Consider the following 24,234-nt stretch of genomic DNA (forward strand, 5'->3'; position numbering starts at 1 on the left):
CAATAATGCATGCACACAATTTCTTTGTTTCTCGTCATGTCCCTGAACAAATCACAGGTGTTGTGTCTAATGACTGCTGAATCAAATGGTAGGAATCAGCTTGGCTGTGATTAAAAATGTGAATAGAGCAGCGCAGACAGCTGGCAGGCTTTTTGCTGATGTCCATTTTTAGCGCAGGAGAATGAAGGCATGGCACCCAACAAAAGTGGCTAATGAGTACAAACATACACTATAATTGTTATCGCCTTTGCGAGGCCAGGTCCCCTGCACCTGCAGTAGCTGGCTGTGGATTTTTTCCCCCATCTTTGCTGCATGAATAAATGCCAACATTTTTATTTTGGTCTTCCCTCGCAGTCATCTTCATTCCCCCATCCTCACCTTCAGTCAGTATAAACCTCATTACATTTTATCTGATCTCGTGTGGTAGTTGGTCACCAATGGAAAGATGATAGAATGACCTTCCCTTTATCCCCGGGAAAGGTGAACAGGAACTAAACCAGCCGTGTGTCTCTTTGTATAACTCTCTCTCTCTCTCTCTCTCTCTCTCTCTCTCTCTCTCTCTCTCTCTCTCACACTCTATAACTATAAGTCTGTGTGTGTGTGTTTTGACTTCTTTCATCAGACTATGGGCTGAGATAAACTATCCCCATGGTATTTCAAATATACTGTAACTCAGAAGCAGCTGATTAATGTGCATCATACACATCTGGGATGGCATGAGGGTGAGTAAATGATGAGAACATTTTCATTTTTGGGTGAACTATCCCTTTAATCTCGAATCAACAATTTATTTGCTTATTTAGTAAGTAGCTGTGTAATAAGTGGCATAATGTACACTCAGATATGTATACTGTTAATTAAACATGACTGTACATTATCAATTAAATTAACAGTTTTAATAAACAATTGTTTAATAGCTATTAATCTGCAACTTAATATGCATATAATGTTAAAAAAAAAAGTAATATGTGATATTCCAGGTGAGTTTAAATCACTGTATTAATCAGTATGAATGCCTTAAGACGTGAACACTAATTTAGAAACATATGTATTAAATCATGAGCACTCACATTATATGAAGACCCCAGTGATATCAGTTAAGAGGGTCCCCTCATGGGTGCAACCATTTTATGATCACATGACCAGCCAAATACTACTTGCTTAATCTCAGTAAACATCTTGTTATTGGACACTTTTATTCATGTGTTAAAATTAATAATGGCTGACTGAGAATAGTGAATTTATACAATGGCATTGATAACTGAAATCTTTTGCATTTGATTGATGCTGCATCCATGCCACTAGGTGTCAGGTGTAAGTCCAAGGCGACATACATAACAAATTACTGAGAACACCTTTAAATTAAAAATTCCACACTGTAATAACCCTGTCCCATATTAGACACTCAGATATGCTGACACATGCAGTAGAAATGATTAAACAGGGAATTACCAAAAAAGTGTACTACAAAGCCGTTGTTGTAGCCGTAGATGTTGGTGGCGGGGTCTGATTGAAACTGGATGGTGACATCAGCCATGGAGGTGTAGAGTTTGAAACGAGGCCTGGAGCCACTGTACTGGCCCAGTATCTTTGCAGTCAGGTCATCTCCATCATAGAACGTCAGCAGGTCATTCTTGCCCATGTGGAGACTGTGAGCAGATAAAACACAACTGGTCAACCCCAATTAATCCTCTGTCACAGATGTTCAGGTTTTACCTCATAGTAGCACCAGCGGCCCTGACAGATCTCTGATCTCCCCTCCCATTTCTTTTTTTCTAGCCAACCTGTCTTACATTAGTCCCTTTTTTCCAGCATCACTATCACTGCTTTTTCTAATGCCTGCAGCAAACAGAACATTTTCTGCTATTTAATATTAACCCACTGCTTAACTGTTATTGGACATATTTTCAATATGCGTGCAATCACATTCAACTGATTCACAGTATAAAGAGCAAATTATTCATCTGTGGTAGAAACTACTGACCCGTCTCCTCCTCCTTTATCTCATGTTTAAAAATAGCTGGAAAATAAGTTTTCTGGTGTGCCGGCCATGGTGAAGGCATTTAGCATGCTTTTGTATTAGTGTGTGGGGGTGAGGGGGGACTTTTTTTTTTAGGTTACAAACTGGTAATTACAAGGGTATTATGCTATAAATGTGGTTTATGAGGACATTTCTAGTGTCCACATAATTCAAATCAATTAAAAAACATACTAACAATGTTTTATTGAAAATGTAAAAATGCAGAAAGGTTGTTTGTGAGGGTTATTTTTAGGAGTAGGGTATAGAAACTGTAGTTTGTACAGTATACAAATCATTATGTCTATGGAGAGTCCTCATAATGATAGTTGCACCAATATGTATGTTTGTGTGTGTGTGTGTGAGTGAAATTATTAATAGATTTGAATATTGAGTGTAATACAAGGGCATAGGTTTGGTTTTAAAATGTATACGAATAGGTTGTAAATACCCATTCCCGTTTTAAATTTAGTATGCGATTGTGCACGGGTTGCACAGAGTTACATGCTAGACAGTGTTCCTAGTAACTATTAATTACATTTACAAAAGGGGAAAAATACTTTCATTTTAAAAATGAAAAAAAGGCACAGAATTATACAATACTTATATTACATACAAAAATTACATTACATTCACTCCCAACCATGATAGATAGAAATCTTATTAGGGATTATTCAGTAGTCAATTACATTTGGCAGTAACATGTCCCTGGCTTTCTTAATAAGTATGAAACAAGCTTTTGAACCAGATGTTAATTCAAGTGTGATGCTGTTAAGCCTGGGGAACATATGACATTCAGGACACTTTCAATTACCTCAAAAAAGTCTGACAGCCTTACACAAAAGTTACTATAGACCTTGACCTACAATAGAAATGTCCTGAAATGAAAGGTGTTACCTTGACAGGTAAAACTTCATTATCATCTGCTTTACTGCTTTACTCAAGTGTAAAATAATAATAAGACTACAATGATGACTCTTAAGACATATTACAGTTTCATTTTCTGTTAATGCATGATTTTCTGAGAAACTGCTTTGAAACGATATGTGTTGTGAAAGGTGCTATGCAAATAAAAATGACTTGATTTAAAGCTAGACACTGTTTTTGAGATGCATTTAGGCATATTACAGTGTATACATGTGATTGTGTTGTGTGTGGGATCTGAAATTGTGGCTGACATCCATCAGACCCAGACAGACTGGCCAATCACTGGTAGCGGGAGAATGTGTCTCAGGCAGGCAGGGAGGTGGCATACACACTCTATCTTGTCACTAATTAATCACAAGTGGGCAGTAATGGAAGACATTACTGAAGAGAGGGGAATAATTAATCATCTCTGTTCTGCTGTATCAGGAGGCAGAATGGTTAAATTCAGGTAAAATGAAGACAGGATGTTTAAATGATGGCCTACATACACGCATACATACACATGCACGCAAGCAAGCACGCAGGCACGCACACACATAGACACACACAGCAAGAGAAAGACACTCACTTGTGCCTCCATACACCGTACACCTTGTACACAGTCTATATGTAAGATTTGTAAAGATGATTATAAGTCTCTGGCATAGAGTCCAAATCTCTAGTTTTTGATGTTTAAATATTTTAATATGCAGAGACAAAAATATGCATCCTTTCATGGGTTGATGATTTCCCAAAAAGAGTAAACACGGTGGCTCTGAGGTTCAACCAATAGCATGAGTCCCAAACTCCACTGACTATTTGTTTGTCTCAACCATGGCAGATGGGGGGATAGAAATGTAACACTGTTTTAAAAGATTTCTCTTGACCTTATATGTCAAAGAACTTGGTGCCGATATTTTAACACTTCACCTTTAAGTCTCAAGTCTTCTGGTAATAGTTTTCAATACACTACAGGCTATTTTAATAAACCTTGTAGAGCAATCAATTTCATATATATTGTTGTTCTCAAGTGTCAAATTAGGAGACCAAGTCAAGTAACAAGTTAATATTTCACAAGTAAGAAACCTTAAAAAAAAGTCTTGATATTTATACAAATAAAAAATATATCTTGAAAAATACAGTTGAAAACATTTTGGAAATTAATGTTTAAGTTATGTACACTTAAACCTGTTTTTTATTTATTTATTATTTTAATAAATACATTTGTAGTTCTCAAATGTCTAATTAGGAGTTCAAGTCAAGTCTCAGGTCAAAAGTTCACAAGTCTACGTTTAGTTGAGTCCTTCTCTGATATAATAATCATAATAGCCCTGCAATACTGTTTGCTTCTGGCTGTGGGATACTCTGTTTATCCTTTTCTACTGGAGGCACAGTTAAGCCAGAGGAGCCCCTGAGCTGCTCTGAGGACCACAGAGAGTAAAACTGTGTCAGCCCTTATTGGATTTGTAGTGATAAAGTTAAACAAGCCTTTGCATAGCCACACACCTTATCTGCTGAAAATAATCAATCATGCAGTAATTTAATTTAGTTTAATCACAAAAACAGGCTCAGCTGGATAACACAGTTGCCATCAGAATGCATTAAAGTCTCATATACTGTAGGACTGTTTATATGCATCTAATGGGGCTTTTCCACTGCACGGTACAACTGGACTACTTTGCTTGCTTTTTGGGTTTTCCACTGTGGATAGTACCTGGCACCGGTTACTTTTTTTAGTACCACCTCGGTCGAGGTTCCAAGCAAGCCGAGCCGATACTAAATGTGATGTCAAAACCCTGCAGATATCTGATTGGTTAGAGAGAATCGTCACTACCGGTGTTACTGGATTTTCGACACGCGATATCAACCCGCTAGTTTTAAAGTTAGCAACAGCGATCGCAGTATAATTTGTTAACCCGACTTTTGAATTGTAAAAAAAAATGGCCATGCGCAAAACCACGCCGTGGTCAATAAACGAGGTGCAGACTTTCCTCTTGTTAGCGACGAATGAAACGAAAAAGTCTTTCAGGAAGTGTCTCAGCTGTTGGCTGCACATGGCTACCACCGGACCTACCAACAGTGTAGGGAAAAGTAAAAAAAAAATCAATACTTAAAAGCGACTACAGAACCATCAAGGACAAGTGGAAGTGGTTCGACCAAATGGACGCTATCTAGACCGGCGAGCAATGGGAGGGAGAGTGCCCTCGACTCAGACACAGCTGGAGTCCACGATGGAGGATGGTATGTTAACTTTGTACTCTGCTTGAAAGTTTCACTTTATTTAGTTGACCAGCTGCTGGAAAGCTTGCTTCTAACACAACCAGGCCAATTTAACTGATACAATGAAGTGGTGGTGGCGTAGTGAACTAAAGCACATAACTGGTAATCAGAAGGTCACTGGTTCGATCCCCACAGCCACCACCATTGTGTCCTTGAGCAAGACACTTAATCCAGGTTGCTCCGGAGGGGATTGTCCCTGTAATAAGTGCACTGTAAGTCGCTTTGGATAAAAGCATCTGCCAAATGCATAAATGTAAATATAATAAATGTACAATTGTGTAAAATCACCATGCAGTCGAGTCGAACTGTAACATGCAGTGGAAAGTGCCATAAGTGAACAAACCCTTAAACATTCTTTGCTCCCCTTCCACATGCCTGTTTAGTACTGATTCATCTACCTGTATGATTGCCCCTGCTGGAAAAAAATGCAATTTCCAATCAAATCCCCTGTGCCGAGGACTGGGCATGGTGGGCCTGTGCTTAACATACCAACAACAGCTTTGCTCCCAGGTTTTAATTCATGTATTCTGAAGCGATATGATAAGTGTGGGTGAGAAACAGATCAATATTTATGTCCATTTTACTATAAATCTAAACATTCACTTTCACATTCTTATGTGGAAATTACTTTCACTTTTACATTCAGTCATCTTCTGGTCGTGGCTGGGCAAATGTGGAGATTTATATTTAAATTTATACTTAAGTACTTAAATATTGATCTGTTTCTCCCCCACACTTAACATATCACTTCTGAAGACACTGATTTAACCACTGGAGTCTTGTGGATTACATTTATGCTGCCTTATGTGCTTTTTGGACTTTCAAAGTTCTGGACACGAGTCACTTGCATTGTATAGCCCTACAGAGCTGAGATATTGTTCTAAAATTTTTTATTTCTGATAAAATATTCTGATTATGATACCATTGGGTTCAGATTTTACTGCCGATTTGAAATATGTTCTTAGGTTATAATCTTGACCCATTTTTTTGGAGATTTCAGTCTTTCCCCATTCAAGTAGATAGGAGCTGTACATTTATGCCACTTAAACCCATATAAAATAGCTTCCCAGAAGCGTTGCCAAGATGGCCACCGAATTGACTGACTTGCCTTGAAAGGGACTTTGGTTCTGGTCAAGGACCTTCTCGTCTATAATTGTATGCTTAAAAGCTTGAAATTAGTTTTGTAGACAAATATAAATCGTGGCTATGTGAGAATTTCTTGACAAAGCTAAAATGTATTTTATTTGATTTTAATGGATGAGTTAGAGCAGAGAGTGTAGGAAAAAGAGCATGTATTAGAACTCCTTCAAGATTGTTTAAAAGGCATCCCAAGTTACTGGCTGAAGTTTAAAGAATGCCATTTTGCAAAGTATATAAACTGAAATCGAAAATGCAATGGGCCGAGAGACTCCCTCTAACAATAGCATGTGTGAGTGATTCCACATGGAATAAAACCTGCTACGGAGCCACAAGAGATTACAGGTTGGCCTTTCGTCCACAGCCATTTGTTTAAAATGGGTTTTGGATAGAGCCAGCAAATTAACTCAGGACTTTCCTAAAATGAATGTGGATAAGCCCCAGTTGCTTTTGCATGAAGAGCCAAACAATCTTGGCTCTGGGAAAAGACAGACTAAACTTTAATTTGGATTGTCAACATTTTCTGAGGAACTTATAGAGAATGAAGCTTCTCAAATAAAAGAGGGAAATGAGTTCCTCTGTTTTTGCAGCTCTCCCTTAATTAGAAAGTTAAATATTGGTGTGGGTTCTGGCTCTGTGCCCAGGGGGTGGTGGGTGGGTGTCTGAGAAAGCCGTTATTTATGATCAGGCTGCTAAAGGCTGTGACTCTTTGAGGGACAGTGCACACAAGCAGGGGCGCTTTAAGTTACCTCTGGGCCCATGGGCTCACTGGTCTGCAGAGACCCCCTTCCAGTTGTTGGGGGGTGGAACTGCTGTGCACTGAACAAGCACTACACAGACACCTTTAACAGTTGAGCACTGTCACAATGTCAACAACCACATCTCCCGTTGAAAGCATTTAAACGTGCTCCTCCTGCGAACATGGATAGGAGAAAATTGGCCCCATGGCCGTGAGCTGTGCCCCATGGGAGTTGTAGTCCCCTGGGCTTCAGCTCGAATAAGCTTGTGCACTAAGGTGCCTCTGCACACAAGTACCATACAGAGTCCTGTAGCAGAGTCAATTGCTGGCCTGCCAAATAATGCAGGAGAAAAAGACAGAAATACAATGAGAAAGCAAAACAAAAGACTAAGAAAATGGAAGAAACAGGGACAGTGAGACAGGACACACATCATAAACAATCAACAACTCATGGACAACAAGACTATATCCTTTAAATTGATTCAGCTACTGATCCAACACATGATCTAGCGCAGAATTTTTGAATCTCGGGCCATTTCCAAACCAATACATTTTGTACAAACATTTATTTTTGTACTTTATATAACGGATTTGTTTTAGATTTGCACTACGTATGTGTGTGTATATATGAAGGTGTGTGTCTGTGTGTATGTGTATGTATATATATATATATATATATATATATATATATATATATATATATATATATATATATATATATATATATTCAGACATAGAGTAACTGATAGATAATATTATTATCTATGTCTTGCTGCTCTTTTTGTATTGTTTTATGTATTGTTGTGCACTGGAAGCTCCTGTCACCAAGACGATTTCCTTGTATGTGTAAGCATACTTGGCAATAAAGCTGATTCTAATGAACCTTTCCGGCAGAACATTTAGCTCGCTTTTAGCCTCACACAGTGGACATTTCACCTCAGAGCTGCCATGAAATGTGTAATGAACAACATAATGGCATTTTGCTAAAATGTTGCCACAGTCACATAATTTTCATGAGATCAGGCAGGCAATATCACTGTGCACTGTTATTAACCAATCAGATTGTATGTTGAATTTGGAATTATGACTAGGGCTATGATCGGAACGTTAATTCAGGACCAACAAAGGATGATAATCCAGGAACATAAAATCAACACAGCTGTGCACTAGAACTCCAGCAGAGGGCTGCAGAACTTTGTTTGGTTCTGATATATCCATTCCATGCTATGTAGCTAGGACAATGAAAGATTGTGTGCAGGTGTCCCGGCTGTCACCTGTGCACCTCTCTCACTACTTCTCCAACTCACCACATGACACAGAGTGTGAGAAACCCTCCTTGCTAAATGAATTCATCAGCCTTCATTATGCCCCACGTTCTCAGGTAATTGGGAGTGCAGCGTACATTGATGAATGATTACAGAGGAGTGGGTGCATATTCATTACCAGGCTAAAATTTTCTTACAGCCCAATAATGAGCCTCCAGCAGAGGCCCGGGCCCTGCATTACTGTATCCCTGATTCATAGGGCACCAAAACACTCTGCAGGATGCCTCTGAAGCAATAAGGACTTGCGCTGGGTCAATGATCGCTTGTAAGAAGATGCATCCATGAATACAGGGAGAGAACCGAGTTTGTTTAATAATTAAATTGGGTGCACGACTGCCAGTAGATTTGTTATAAGTCTCTCTCTCTCAGTCTCTGTGGGCTGAACAGCTGTGGCTGACTCCCTTCTAACTCATTTTCCCATCTATACATCTCATTTGTTGTGCCTGGCTGAAAATATCCCATATGTCCTTTGACAAATTTGGTCATTTTAAGATTATAAGTGTGGGGGTGGGGGAGGAACAGCTTTGCAATGGACCAGAATGACTCCAGACATACCTGGGCCGATCCACTCACTTTCTTCTGACACCCCCATCAATATGTATATACTAGGATAACCATCTGAAAGATCTAACCAAATGGCTTTTAGTCCATCACTGTAATCTATTTTGTATTGTATCCATTAATTTTACCAAATTAGGTTAAAAGGAATGTTCCGGATTCCAAACAATTTAAGATCAATCGAAAGCATTTGTGATATAATGTTTATTGCTATAAAAAATAATTTAAAGTCATCCCTCGTTTATATATAAAAAAAGCAAAAAAATCACAGATACTGTAAGGCACTTACAATGGACATTAAAATACACACTGTTTCAAACGTAAAGCCACAAGAAGTAAACATTGTGGGTTCTATTATCATAAGCACAAAGTGTTGCGCTATGCATAAGGCAACGTGCAAAGGCTGTGCGCTATGCGCAAAGACTATGTGCTGGGTCTTATCCAATGTTTTGTGAGAGCGCTAATTCTAAGTGCAATTGTTGTGCCAGCGCAAAGTGCAAGTGACCGTGGATGGGAGTGTTTGCTCCATCTGTGGGTTTATGTGTGCAAACTTTGGGTGTATTTTAGGTTAATGAATAGGAAATTGATATTTTCCTGAGAAATAGGTCATTGCGCTAAGATGTTTCAGTACCACATCTGTTTTCAGTGCAAAGTCTACAGTAAACTAAATTCCTGCATTTGCGGTTTGGAAATTCCAACAGCTGGTGGTTATATAAAGTCCTTGTCCAAACTCTGATTCAAACTCAAATTATGTCCATGATGACAGTAGCCATTGTAGCCATTTTAATGAAACAATTAAACTATCTATAGGTCATGGTTTATGGTTTTGGTTTAAACTTCCTGGTTCAATAGGAAATACATCATAAAGGAAAGAAAACTGTGTTTGTCAATGAGGTCTTGAAGAAACCTGCAACCACATTTGAACCAGAAGCAGTTATAGCAGACAGGGAACATCCAGCAAAGTCAGAATGCTATTGCCATCTCCCTCCATTACCTCTACCACAAAATAAATGGAAAATTAATTATATTGACTACATGCCTTTACAAAACATCCTGGATGTCATTTATTACACAGCCATACAATGTAGCAATGCATTTGGGACACTCGCAATGAGGGAGAGAGAGAGAGAAAGAAAGAGAGAGATGATGACAAACGCGAAAGGAACCATATGCAAATGAGTGAATCTTAATTAAGGCAGCCAAATTATTGAATGCATGAATTATCTATCTGGGTCTGACACAGCAGGGTCTCATGTTCCTCGCCTCACCTGATGGAGCAATCACACTGAACACTTGTTTCCCTGCTAATATAATTGATTTCACATTCATAAAAACACCCAGTTTGTTATTTACCCCTGTACATCCCACTTCTGCATCATCTTAATGTGCAATGTCCCCCTTCAACACCCAAATTAGTTTTTATTTATTTTTGGCTTTTAAGACTCAATGAAATCAAAATTGACGTTTGTGGCTTTTACTCCAAGTCTATTAACTGTGAAGATATTTATGTACTTATGTACCCCTAAGTCGATAAAATTATCTTTTAGCAAGATTTAAATGTACAGCTCTTCAGGGAAAACTGACTAAATATATTGATCATTCATGTTGCAACAGGCTATGTACAGACTTTTGTTCAATCAAATACTATCTAGAATAACAATGACCCTCTCCATGCAACCAACTTGCAACTAGCAAATCATGGTTCATGGCAGTGACATAACTAAAGCCTATTTGTTATACAGTGGATTTAGAAAGTATTCAGACCTCTTCATTTTTTTTTCCACATTTTGTTATGTTGCAGCCTTATGCTAAAATAGATTGATAAAACAAAATCACATCAATCTACACTATCATGTACCCCATAATGGTATTAATTTTGATAACTTTGCAATTTTATTAAAAATAAATAAACTGAAATATCACCTCGACATATGTATTCAGACCCTTAACTCAGTACTTAGTGAAAACACCTTTGGCAGCGATTACTGCGTCAAGTCTTTTGGGATGTGATGAGACACCTGGATATTGGTGATTTTCTGCCATTCTTCTCTGCAGATCCTCTCAAGCTCTGTCAGGTTGGATGGGGACCATCAGTGGACAGCCATTTTCAGGTCTCTCCAGAGATGTTTGATTGAGTTCAAGTCCAGGCTCTGGCTGGGCCACTAAAGAACATTCACAGAGTTGTCCATAAGCCTCTCTTGTGTTGTGTTGGCTATATGCTTAGGGTCATTGTCCTGTTGGAAGGTGAACCTTCAGCCCTGTCTGAGGTCCGAAATGCTCTGGACCAGGTTTCCTTCAACCCTGATCACCTTCCACTCACACTCACCACCATGCTTCACTGTTGGGATGGTATTGCACAGGTGATGAGCGGTGCCTGGTTTCCTCCAGACATGATGCTTAGAATTGAGGTAAACAGTTCAACCTTCATTTCATCACACCAGAGAGTCATGTTTCTCACAGTTGGAGAGTCTTTTAGGTGCTTTTTTATGTGTCTTGCACTGAGAAGAGGTTTCCGTCTGACCACTCTGCCATAAAGCCCAGATTGGTGGAGTGTTGCAGTGATGGCTGTCTTTCGGCAAGTTTCTTCCATCTCCACTGATGATCTCTGGGGCTCAGACAGAGTGACCATCAGTTTCTTGAGTCACCTCTCTTACCAAGGCCATTCTCCTCTTATTGGTCAGTTTAGCCAGGCAGCCAGCTCTATGAAGAGTCCTGGTTGTTCCAAACTTCTTCCTTTTAAGCATTATTGAGGCCACTGTGCTCTTGGGAACCTTCAATGTAGCCTTCCCTAGATTTGTGCCTCGACACAATCCTATTTCTGAGCTCTAAAGGCAGTTCCTTTAAAGTCATGGCTTGGTTTTTGCTCTGATATGCATTTTCAGCCGAGAGACCTTATATAGACAGGTGTGTGCCTTTCCAAATTTATATTTACATTTAAATTTAATTAAAATTAAATTTTAATTTTAATAAATGTAATTACATTTACATTTAATTTAGAATGGGCAGCAACACCTCCTCATCACTGACCCTCAACACTGGAGCCCCGCAGGGCTGTGTTCTCAGCCCACTCCTGTATTCCCTGTACACACATGACTGTGTGGCAACACATAGCTCCAATGCCATCATTAAGTTTGCTGACGATACGACGGTGGTAGGTCTGATCACTGACAATGATGAAAGAGCCTACAGAGAGGAGGTGCACACTCTGACACGCTGGTGTCAGGAGCACAACCTCTCCCTCAACGTCAGTAAAACCAAGGAGCTTGTTGTGGACTTCAGGAAGAAAGACGGAGAACACAGCCCCATCACCATCAATGGAGCACCGGTGGAGAGAGTCAGCAGCTTCAAGTTCCTCGGTGTCCACATTACTGAGGAACTCACATGGTCCGTCCACACTGAGGCCGTTGTGAAGAAGGCTCACCAGCGCCTCTTCTTCCTGAGACGGCTGAGGAAGTTTGGAATGAACCACCACATCCTCACACGGTTCTACACCAGCACTGTAGAGAGCATCCTGACTGGCTGCCTCACCGCCTGGTGCGGCAATAGCACCGCAGCACAACTGCAAAGCCCTGCAAAGGGTGGTGCGAACTGCCAGGAACATCATCGGAGGTGAGCTTCCCTCCCTTCAGGACATATACACCAGGCGGTGTGTGAAAAAGCTCGGAGGATCATCAGAGACTCCAGTCACCCAAGTCATGGGCTGTTCTCACTGCTACCATCAGGCAGGCGGTATCGCAGCATCAGGACCCGCACCAGCCGACTACATGATAGCTTTTTCCCCAAGCAATCAGACTGTTGAACTCTTGATCTATCAGGATCAATAATTAGCACTGCACTTTATTCAGCTATAATCTCACACTGGACTGTCAACATATTCTCCTCAATACAACTGCTATATATATATATATATACACATATATATTTCATATACTCCCACTTATTGTATTGTATTGTATATTCTGTTCTATATTCTGCATTGTATATAATTATTGTGTTGTGTAAGTATGTGTACATCTGATTTGTAAATTGTTTTGTGTAAGTATGTGTACATTTGATATGTAAATTGTTTTGTGTAAGTATGTTGTTTATTGTAATTGGTATATGTCTCGTCACTGTCATGACTGCTATGTTGCTCGGAACTGCACACAAGAATTTCACCTACTGTTGCACTTGTGTACATGGTAGTGTGACAATAAAGTGATTTGATTTGACATTTATGCATTTGGCAGACACTTTTATCCAAAGCGACTTACAGTGCAATTATAACAGGGACAATCCCCAGAACAACCTGGAATTAAGTGCCTTGCTCAAGGACACAACGGTGGTGGCCGTGGGGTTAGAACCTCTGACCTTCTGATTAACAGCCCTGTGCTTTAACCACTACACCACCACCACTCCACCATGTCCAATCAATAGAATTTGACACAGGTGGACTCCAATCAAAGTGTAGAAACATCTCAAAGATTATCCAGAAAAATGGGATGCACCTTAGCTAAATTTCAAGTAATTTTCAATTTCAAAATTCAAAACGCCCCCATCGGTCTCCCAGTGCTCCATTATAACCTGCTCTCATTCATTAACACTAATCTCATAATTTGAATCACCTGTCACACACTAATCAAGGACTCTATTTATACTCACCACTTTCCTTATGTTGGTGTCTAGTTTTGTCTAAATTTCTTTTCTCCATGCTAAGTGCTGTGTATTATTATTGCTAATGTTGCTAATCTCTTTTGTTTATTCATCTGTGGAATCTCTAAATTTATAATTGTCTATTTTCATCAATAAAACACTGCATTTGGGTTCACCTGCAGCCTCTGCATTCATCTTCATCCTCAAGCATGACAGAAGGGGTCTAAATAATTTATGAATGCACTGTAAAATAAAAAAAGGATGAGCCTTTCAATATGTCCCACCCAAACTCCCTGTTTCAATGGAAAATATGTCAACACAGGACAGAAAACTGCATTCGGCAAACAATTATATGTTTTCTTTAACTTTTACAAGGCACTACTGTCAACCTTCCATTTGCCACTCTGTTTTAGATGTAAGTCTGAGTCCTTTGAGAGGAGGGCAGGATGATATATCTTGTTTCTCCAAGCAGTTTGAGTGTTTCCCCCCATGAGGAACTGCAGAGAAAATAACTCTCTAAGCTTGCTGCCTTTCAATTTCTTTGCCAGCACAGTTAAACTGCCCAGGAAGTGGCAGGGAACGTAAACTGAACAAACATGATCTGATATGTTCACCACAAGAAACAGATATAAAAACCTCTTCCGTGACCAGTAAGTTAACATTTTGAAGCTACAACATAAAGCTTGCAACAGTTATCTTGCCTTTGAGAACTTGGCTGAAAGTAGGAGCCACAAAGAAAGCATTGTGCCACACCGATCACAGTAATTATTAATGCAACAGAGAGAAATTTCAAATTGTTTTGGGGTTCATTCAGATAAAGTTTTGAGCTACATAAATGCATGAAGGTTGTGGTTGGTGTCAGTGCTTTTAAAATGTATGCTTTGGGAAATCTTCAGAAACACCAATTGAGGTTTTGGAGTTCTAGGCCACTTTAGTTCAAGAAAATGCCCAGGGCAACATGACGGGTGTTTCATTTGGCTGGTGTGAGCGGAATGGAGTCATATCGGTCAGTGGGGAGCAGATGATGCAAAATAGCAGAATTTGTAACTGTGGTGCAATCTCAGCCACATCAAAGACAAACCCTGACAGCAGAATGTTGGCCCCAGTCTAATGGCTGAACAGGGAGGGTACGGAAAGGTTTTGATTAACCCGCAGTAGATTTGATCCACACTGGATGCAGAAGATGTATCAGTTACTCTCTTGGAATGTTACATTAGAAGCTCAGCCAGGGTCACCAACAAACTGTGGAGAGGACTTACTGGAGGATGTTTGGGGAATATTAACTCGTTCAGGTAATTTTACATTTTACATGGGAAATGTCATCCAAAGCAACTTCCAGTGCACTTAAGGTATAAGATATAGGCTGATTTAGAATAAAAGAAATGACATGTTTAAAAAGAACATTGAGAAGGATCAGTAAATTATGAACAAATTGCTGTCTTTGCCTGATTCATATGTAATCATTTAATCCTTAAATAAGTAACTGTAATCTGATTATGAGTACTTTCAAATGTAATTTAATTAGGGCTGTCGATTTAAAGCGTTAATTTAGTGCGATTCATTTTACAAAAAATAACACAGAAAAAAAATTTACGCAATTAATCGCATGCCCACGGACCATAATAAGGAAGATTCCTGAGAAATGCAAGCTTGTAGTACCACCTGTTTACTCCAGAGGGCAGTAAGTGAAATTACAGCTATATGAGCAACACGCAGTTTATACAGTGAAGAAAACACGTCAGTAGGCAGAACAACAAACATACGTTACGTTCTTGTGTTCAAAACACTCGAACAAGTGCAAATGCGATCTAAGGGATCTCAAGATGTGTTTAAAGATTGAGTATTAAACTATATTTAACTTTACACAGTGACCTAAACATTTTATGTTTATGACACAACGCACCCGAAACGTCTGACATAGGTGTAAATTGACGGGCCCTTAAACAAGCCCTCATAATAAATCTCCAACTGATTGACAATTTTTTAATATTTAAAGATAATTATATATTGATATAAATATAATCATTATATATTGAGGTACTGTTATATGAGGGGCTTTCTCAGCAAATATTTGTATATGTGATTAATCGCGATTAATTAATTGGCACACCATTTAATTAATTTGATAAAAAATGTTAATCGATTGACAGCCCTAAATTTAATCTAATTACAAGTATTTGCTTTTGTAATATAATAACGTAATACAGATTACATGAAATCCATTACCCTCAGCAATGGTTGTTCACTTGTACATACACTTGGATGTCTAGCATGATCCTCTTGTCTTCTTCCACATGAATCCCCCAGATGCAGTCCTGGCCTTTATCATAGGCCTCAGGCCAATTTGGGGCCAACACCACCCCAGCTGAATCGGTGATCTCTCCACTGCATACAGCTGCAATCCAACCACAGTGAGACAGATGAGGTAATATAATAAAGAAGCACATACATGCACAAATATATATATATATATTAATGTATCTTAAAAATGTGACGCTTATTGCGCTACACACAGAAAAACAGCAAGATGTATCACAATGGTTAAAAAGAACACTTTTATACAGAAAAAAATAATTTGTGTTGCAATTTGTAACATAGGTAAGTCCAATAGGTCTCAGAGTGGACATTTTCCCCATCTTAATAAACAATTTGTCTTTCTGCTTTCCTTTCACATCAGTACACTGGCTTAGCTTGTTTTAAGCACATTTTCAAATGGCAAAGATGTTGTCTTGACCCTGCAATTGTGCTATCCAAACTATTTTGTAAAGCTGGAGTAATGTACTTGAGCACCGGGTCAGATAAGATGCCACTGTGTGTGTGTTGGTGGAATCAGTGCTTTATGAGTGAGGTATTCTCTCAAATTCTTAGGCTCCTGGTTCCAGCCTTAATGCTTTTAGTGCTGCTGTAGGCACGTGACTGTGGCTAAGAGTGTCTGAAACCCATCCAGGTGACATAGGATGTAGTGGATTACATAAAAAAAGGCACTAAAAGGATATGGTGTGCATATTCTTTATCTGTACATGCCACCTGAATAGCTCTTCAGCAGCTGAGTAATACAGTGAAATGTTCACTGGGTTATATTCAAACCTGGTGACATCATCCACACATACACATAAACGAATATAAGCACATAAACCTTCATACTGTATATAGCCTATCCTCATATGAAAACATGAAAGGGGGGAATTCACTAAGACAGAATTGCACCCGCTGATAGAACTGTTTATTTGATTGTGCTGTCTGCGATGTTTAAGCAGCACATGAATTATGCAAATGAAGTAAAGGTGCAAACACACCCACAAAATTAGTGCTGAATAAAACCTACACGGTGTAATTCCAGGTCTTGTGGGTTGGTTCTGAGTGTTAAATTGTGGAGGATGCAGGAGATTACAGCAATCTGCTACCTGGATCGGCTCATTAAATTGACAAAAGTACACTACACTGTACGGCGCATCTTGATATTTGATTGGTTCTAACATCCTCTCACTCAATTGATCATCATTTAAAAAATTACAGCAGACATAATCAATAGAAATGCAAAATTCTCTTTTACGTAAACATTATTTCTTTACACAGGTGGTAATAGCGCAATATTAATGCTCCAGGTAAAAAGAGACTCCAGATAAATAATGAATATATATAAAAAAATAATTAACCTAGAAAGGAAGAGTGTTTGAGCTGAAAAGAATGACAATAACTTAATAGTAGTTAGAGAAATGCAATAGAGGAATAACAGTTAATTAGTGGCATAAGTGTTGATTACCACAAAACTATTTGTCTCATAAACTTTACAAAAGTATAGACATAAACACTAGGAATGTCATAAAATATTGATATATTGATTATTGATCTGCACATATTTTATCTATATATTTTTGAAGCATCGATACATTAAAATAATCCAACATTGAAATTGAAATTGAAATCTAATTTACGTGCATTCCAATTTACTCAGTTGGCCTGTTTAACAGACTGGCGTAAATGTGTTGGGAGACTACAACAAGCTGATGAAAATTGACTGAAACCGGTCCGGACACACACACACACACACACACGCACGCACGCACGCACGCACGCACGCACGCACACACACACACACACACACACACACACACACACACACACACACACACACACACACACACACGTAGTGTTTCCATGTTTTATGGGGACTTTCCATAGACATAATGGTTTTTATACTGTACAAACTTTATATTCTATCCCCTAAACCTAACCCTACCCCTAAACCTAACCTTCACAGAAAACTTTCTGCATTTTTAAATTTTCAAAAAACATAATTTAGTATGATTTATAAGCTGTTTTCCTCATGGGGACCGACAAAATGTCCCCACAAGGTCAAAAAGTTCGGGTTTTACTATCCTTATGGGGACATTGGTCCCCACAAAGTGATAAATACACACACACACACACACACACACACACACACACACACACACACACACACACACACACACACAAACTTGTTTTTATCTCATTGTGGGGACTCTCCATAGACCTCCATGCATTTTATGGATTTTATACAGATCTAGTGATAATTTCTATTCCCTAAACCTACCCCTTAACCTAACCCTCACAGAAACCTTTTTGCATATTTATATTTAAAAAATATATAATTGTTTAGTATGTTTACTAAGCCATTTCCCTCGTGGGTTCCGCTGGCTTGGCCCCACAAGGCAGGTGATCTCAGGTTCCCCTTCTGTCACTCACTTGACGTTGTGTTGGTGAAGTGACACTAGGGGTCTCTCTTGAGAGCCTCAGTTGCCTCTGAGCTTTGAGAAAAGGCCTATGAGAATTGGCAAACAGAATTTGCATGTCCCTCCCCCAGACATACATGTATAAAAGGAGGGAATCGTGCATCTGTTTAGTCAGATTTTTTTCTTCGAAGCTGAGCAGTTGTGTGTCCAGCAAGCTGGTGTTCATGACTGTTCCACTCACCTCTACAGAAATTTTGCTGTTGGACCTTCCGGCGTGTTACCAGCAGCTTTCTCTTCTCTGTGCGGCCAAGCAGTCTACGCCCCTGGGCGCCTCAACAGCACTTCTAAAAGAGCATAAATCCTCTAAAAGTGTATAATTTTCTCTTACACATTTGTAGAGAAATAAGTAACACATTTGGTGTTGAATGTCTTTTTAAAGACGCGTCTTTTTGAAGATGCCTTTCCGCCTGTGTGTAGTTCCTGGATGCGGCAGATATCTCTCCGCCTCTGATGGTCATAGGCACTGCCTCGTGTCTCTGGGTCGCTATCACACCAAGGCAGCATTTGTGGATGGTTCTTGATCTCACTGCAAGAACTTGACCAAGGCAAGTTATCGTGGCTTTCCTTTCTGAAAGGAAACGCCACTCCAGCCGCCCCCTGCATTGCACCTTCCTCCCACGGGATGGAGGTGGACCCGGCTGATGATTGAGGCGATTTGGGGAGTTCAGCAGGCACCACGAACAACCCGCCAACCAGCATGTTCGTTTGCTTCCGTCCGGATCCGAGATGAGACTGGCCAGTCTGTTTTCTCCTTCGGACCCCCCGGGCCACTGCGTCTGACGCGGAGGACTCGACTGGGCTGCCACCTTCGGGTTGGCCCGTCCAGTTTGAGGCCGATGCGCAGATGGCCAACATGCTTGCCCGGGCTGCCGTGAGCGTGGGGCTGGACTGTCCTCCCCTCAACCCTCGAGGCTAGAAGTTTGATTCCTCGGGTCAGGGCGCTGCTCACAGCCATGACGGAAGTGCATGACGAGCTGACGAAGTCTTGGAGGGCAACTTTTACTGCCCGAATCGGATCTCCTCGCTCGTCCGCTCTCACTACCCTCAACGGTGGGGTGGCCCACGGGTACACGGAGGTCCCCCTGGTGGACAAAGCAGTTGCGATGCACCTGTGCCCACAGAACGTGGCCATCTGGTGGGATCGTCCGACACTCCCCTCCAAGGCCTGCAGAACGACATCGTACCTGATGGCGAAAGCCTACGGTACCACTGGACAGGCCGCCTCCACCCTGCATTCCATGGCTCTCCTGCAAGTTCACCAGGCCAAGGTGCTAAAAGATCTGCACTTGGGTAGTCCTGATCCAGACATGCTGCAGGAGCTGCGCTCAGCAACTAACCTTGCCCTCCAGGTCACGAAGCTCAAGGCACGGGCACTCGGACAGGCGATAGCCACCTTCGTGGTCCAGGAACGACATCTGTGGCTGAAACTTTTTGAGATGCGTGACACCGACAAAGCATGCTTTCTCAATGCAGCCATCTCCCAGCTCGGCCTATTCAGCGGCACCGTCTGAATATGCGACACCGCATATCATGCCTCAGCACCGTTCCAACTCAAGCCGACCCCCGTCTGCTCGTCAAGGGCGTCCCCTTGCGGCTGCAAGGCAACAGCAGCTCCGCCTCAACCCGGGCCCAGCTCTCAGCCCCCGCATAGAGCACCCCGCAGGAGACTGACGACCCCCGACTCCCGAACCTTATCGAGGACCCACAAGGCTCCCAAATGTTCCTGAGGCGTACGACCCGAGGAACGAGATACTTGCCTGGGGCTGGTAGACAGACCACTCCATCCCCAGGTGGAGGGCCGGGTGGAGAATCCTTTGTTTCCATCTTTTTCTTTGCCGCACACCTCTTGGGCTGCGGTACCCACATTTTCAATCAAAGAGCATTCCTATTCCTAGAGTCACCTTGCCGGTGCACACACATGCTGTTCTCATGGTGGCCCGGCACCAAACAGTTACAGTACAGTCAAAGAATAAGCGGCATATTGGACGCAGACCCCCAGCCAGCTGGTTCTGACGAGTCCAGAGGACGTCTCCACAGGACCTCCTCCTCCATCACCAACCTGCTCCCTGCCGGGTACACGGAGCAAGTGCTTTGAGTCTTTTCTCAGCATAGTCGCTCCGGGACACGACTCTGCCTCCCGACGCAACTGCCTGCTCCCCACCACTGCGAAGCCCCACCAGGTACATCAAAAATGATCTTCCCCTTAGTGCCCCTCTCACGGTACTTAGACACGTGGCTTTGGATTTCCAACCAGTCGCGCTGGCTGGCCAGGACTGTCTGATTCGGCTACACAATTCAGTTAAACAGGCGCCCGCCCCGCTTTAACGGCATCCGTTTCACTTTGGTGCATGACGAGAACATCAACACCCTGCGGGCGGACATCGCAACCCTGTTACAGAAGGGCGCGATAGATCCTGTCCCTCCAGCCAAGATGAAGAATAGTTTCTGCAGCCCTTACTTCATCGTACCTAAGAAAAGAGGTGGGTTGCGGCCAATCTTGGACCTGCGAGTTCTCAACCGGGCCTTACACAGACTCCCATTGAAGATGTTCACGCAGAGACATATCCTAACATGCGTTCGGCATCAAGATTGCTTCGCAGTGGTAGACCTGAAGGACGCGTACATCCACGTCTTGATTTTGCCCCGACACAAACCCTTCCTGTGGTTCGCGTTTGAGGGTACAAGGTCCTCCACTTTGGCTTGTCCTTGTCCCCTCACATCATCACAAAGGTCGCAGAGGCAGCCCTTGCCCCACTAAGTGCCACTCATATCCCGGGCAGCCTCAACACGACAGCGGACGCGCTGTCACTACAGGCCACGCTTAGCGGAGAGTGGAGTCTCCACCCCCAGGTCGTCGAGCTGATTTGGGAACAATTTGGCAAAGCACAGGCAGACATGTTCGCTTCCAAAGAGACCTCCCACTTCCCACTCTGGTACTCCTTGTCGGAGGAGGGCTGCCCAGGGGCTGTGTAAATACACATTTCCCCCAGTGAGCCTACTTGCACAGGTGCTGTGCAAGGTCAGGGAGGATGAAGAACAGGTCCTCATAGTGGCCCCTTATTGGCCCACTCAGACTTGGTTCTCGGACCTTACGTTCCTCGTGACAGCACCTCCTTGGCACATTTCTCTGAGGAAGGACCTCCTTTCTTAGGGAAGGGGCACCCTCTGGAATCCATGCCCAGACCTCTGGAATCTCCACGTCTGGCCCGTGGACAGGTCGCGGAAGATCTAAAGTGTCCTACCACCTGCTGTCGTAGGCACAATCTAAAAAGCCAGAGCTCCCTCTACCAGGCAGCTCCACGCCCTAGGATGGCGTCTGTTCGCAGCTGGTGGTCTTCCTGATCAGAAGACCTGCATAAATGCACAATCAGGTCACCTTCCCCAATGCGTGTTATAGCGTTAGATGGCCCCAGCTGCTTCTAACAGCCCTATGGTGAACATAGAGAGAGAGAAAAAACGCGGCTGACACGGCCTGCTCCCATGCTTGACACATCGTTTTGTTACCCCCCTCAAGAGAAAGAGGGAGGCTGGAAACTAAAATGTGTATGACGTTTTTATGGGGCGTTGGGAAAGGTTACATGCAGCCTGGCGTGGGCTGCTCCTTTGGCATGCAACAGCTTGCTTGCACCCGCATCAGCAGTTCAGGTAACACGGTCCAGTGTGGTGGCGTTATTGGATAGGGAACCCTAGTGTCACTTCACCGACACAACATTCCTTATTCCGATCCTTATTCTCGGCTCCTCGGTGCAAAACCTGACTAAACGTATTCCCTCCTTTTATACCCGTATGTCTGGGGGAGGGACATGCAAATTCTGTTCACAATTCTCATTGGCCTTTTCTCAAAGCACAGAGGCAACTGAGGCTCTCAAGAGAGACCCCAATGTCACTTCACCGACACAACATCTCGTTCCCTACATCAGGGAATGGGGGTTACTATCCTTGTAGGGACATTTGGTCCCCACAATGTAATATAAACATGTGCACACACACACACACACACACACACACACACACACACACACACACACACACACACACACACACACACACACGATGAGCTGATGCAGTTCAAAGTTAAAAAGGTTTTTGTACTTATTCAAGAATGACCAAAGTGATGTTGATGAGTCTTTAGTTTAGTGTATGAAACCGGTGTAACTGTGCAAACTGAACGATTAGAAATGGTGACATGTAAAATGCAATTTCTCTGTATGTAGCCTTGACTAGGTCTTTGTAAAACTACAAAATGACATACTTGTAACTTAAAATACATTGTGTGCATTGTATAGGCTATATATCATCCAGCGATGTCTAGAGTGAAAAATATTTGTCCTTTGAAAATTATTTGGGTCAGATTTAATAGAAAACTATGCGAGTTGCACTCCGTGACACTGCAGAAGTTTGACGCTGAGAGTTGCCGGTGTGTGTGCACATTCGCAGAAAATAATTGTTTCAAATTTTAAAATGCGCCATGTTGTCCACCTGATGCGTCCGGTGTGCAATCCCCTTTAATTTACCCTGCCATCACAAATTTATACATTACAAATTTATATCTGAAAAAATCCTGAGATATATCGATAATCATCTGGAAAATCTTTAGATTATCAATGTGTGAAAAAGGCATCTATCCCAAGCCTAATAAACATGTGTTAACATGAGTTTGGTATAATAAGATCAACTACATTCCTAATCTGTGTAAAGTGTAACTTCACTGTCATGACGAGGCAGTGCCAAACCTGTTATTTACCAAATGCCTTACTGTTGATAAATCCCTAAAATGTATCACACTAAAATCATGTTAACACATATAATGTTTACATCTTGTGGCTATACTTTTGAAACAGTGTGTATTTTAACATTTATGTTCTGGCACCATTCACTTCCATTTTAAGTGCCTTACTGTAACAGCGATGTTTGCTTTTGAAGAGTCACAACTTTTGCTTGTGGTGATCAACGTTATGCCAAATACTGTCGATTAAGCTTTACTTGTATTGAACCAGGAACATCCCTTTAATCAAAATACAGTGAAGTGCTATTTCAGTGCATTTAGCGACAAGTTAAACTAAATTTTGGGTGGTTAGTGAATACGATGAAATACTGTGTACAAAAGTGCTGCAACTGTTAAGTGAATTCACCCTAGAGTGTACACACTCATATGCAAACACACACACACACCTCTGCAGGCAGGCTCAGTCTCATTCCATTGAGGGTTGCTGGGATCCATGCACTCGATGATGACGGAGCCCTGCTCCAGGGTGTAGCCGGGGTCGCAGGTGAACTCCACAACCGTGCCCACAGCGTAAGTGCTGTCAGTGGTGGTGAAGTTGCCGTACTTGACGAATGGCTCGTAGCAATGCCCTGCCGCAAAAGCTGATAGGACAAATGGACAACACCATAAATCACCTGCTCTGAGATGCACATCACAGTCCAAATACTATCTCTAAGCATCTGATTTCATAAAGCACACAGGCAACCAGTCCACTCGGCTTAGCCAATGAGCGTTCCGCATAACAATTTTTCTGAAACTCAGAGGATGGCACAGATTCCAAATTTAAAAGCGTTTCAAGGCAGCAGTCTAAAGCAATTTGTCTCATGAATGTGGTTAGCTGCATGCAGTGCTTTACATTTCCACCTATCATAATCCTCCTGGAAGCAAATCCAAGGTTTCGGGTTGCCCTTGGAAGGAGATTGTTAGTTAATCAACCTTAGCCAGGCTTGCAAGGCCACTTACAGGCGTAAAGGAAGAGAGATGGGCCGACAATGTAAATAAATGTGAATGAAAAAACCTACGGAGGAAAACAACAAAGTGACATGGCTGGCTGCACCGTTATTGGTTGTTGTGCTTGTCTGAGAATATAGAATAGAGAT

The 24,234-nt window shown here is 41.7% G+C and overlaps 1 protein-coding gene across 2 annotated transcripts in view; it reads right to left on the reverse strand.

Moving 5' to 3' along the window:
* The window catches only part of sez6b (seizure related 6 homolog b), a 310,189-nt gene that overhangs the window by 20,711 nt on the left and 265,244 nt on the right, over positions 1 to 24,234 (reverse strand). For both annotated transcript variants that reach the window (XM_052107206.1, XM_052107207.1), the window contains exons 8-10: positions 23,542 to 23,736; positions 15,851 to 15,989; positions 1,453 to 1,649 (exon numbers count right to left, since the gene is read on the reverse strand). In XM_052107206.1, coding sequence (XP_051963166.1) covers positions 1,453 to 1,649; positions 15,851 to 15,989; positions 23,542 to 23,736 — 531 coding nt within the window. The remainder of the gene's footprint in view (positions 1 to 1,452; positions 1,650 to 15,850; positions 15,990 to 23,541; positions 23,737 to 24,234) is intronic.

This window comes from Xyrauchen texanus, chromosome 36 (assembly GCF_025860055.1).
Source record: "Xyrauchen texanus isolate HMW12.3.18 chromosome 36, RBS_HiC_50CHRs, whole genome shotgun sequence".
Taxonomy (NCBI): domain Eukaryota; kingdom Metazoa; phylum Chordata; class Actinopteri; order Cypriniformes; family Catostomidae; genus Xyrauchen; species Xyrauchen texanus.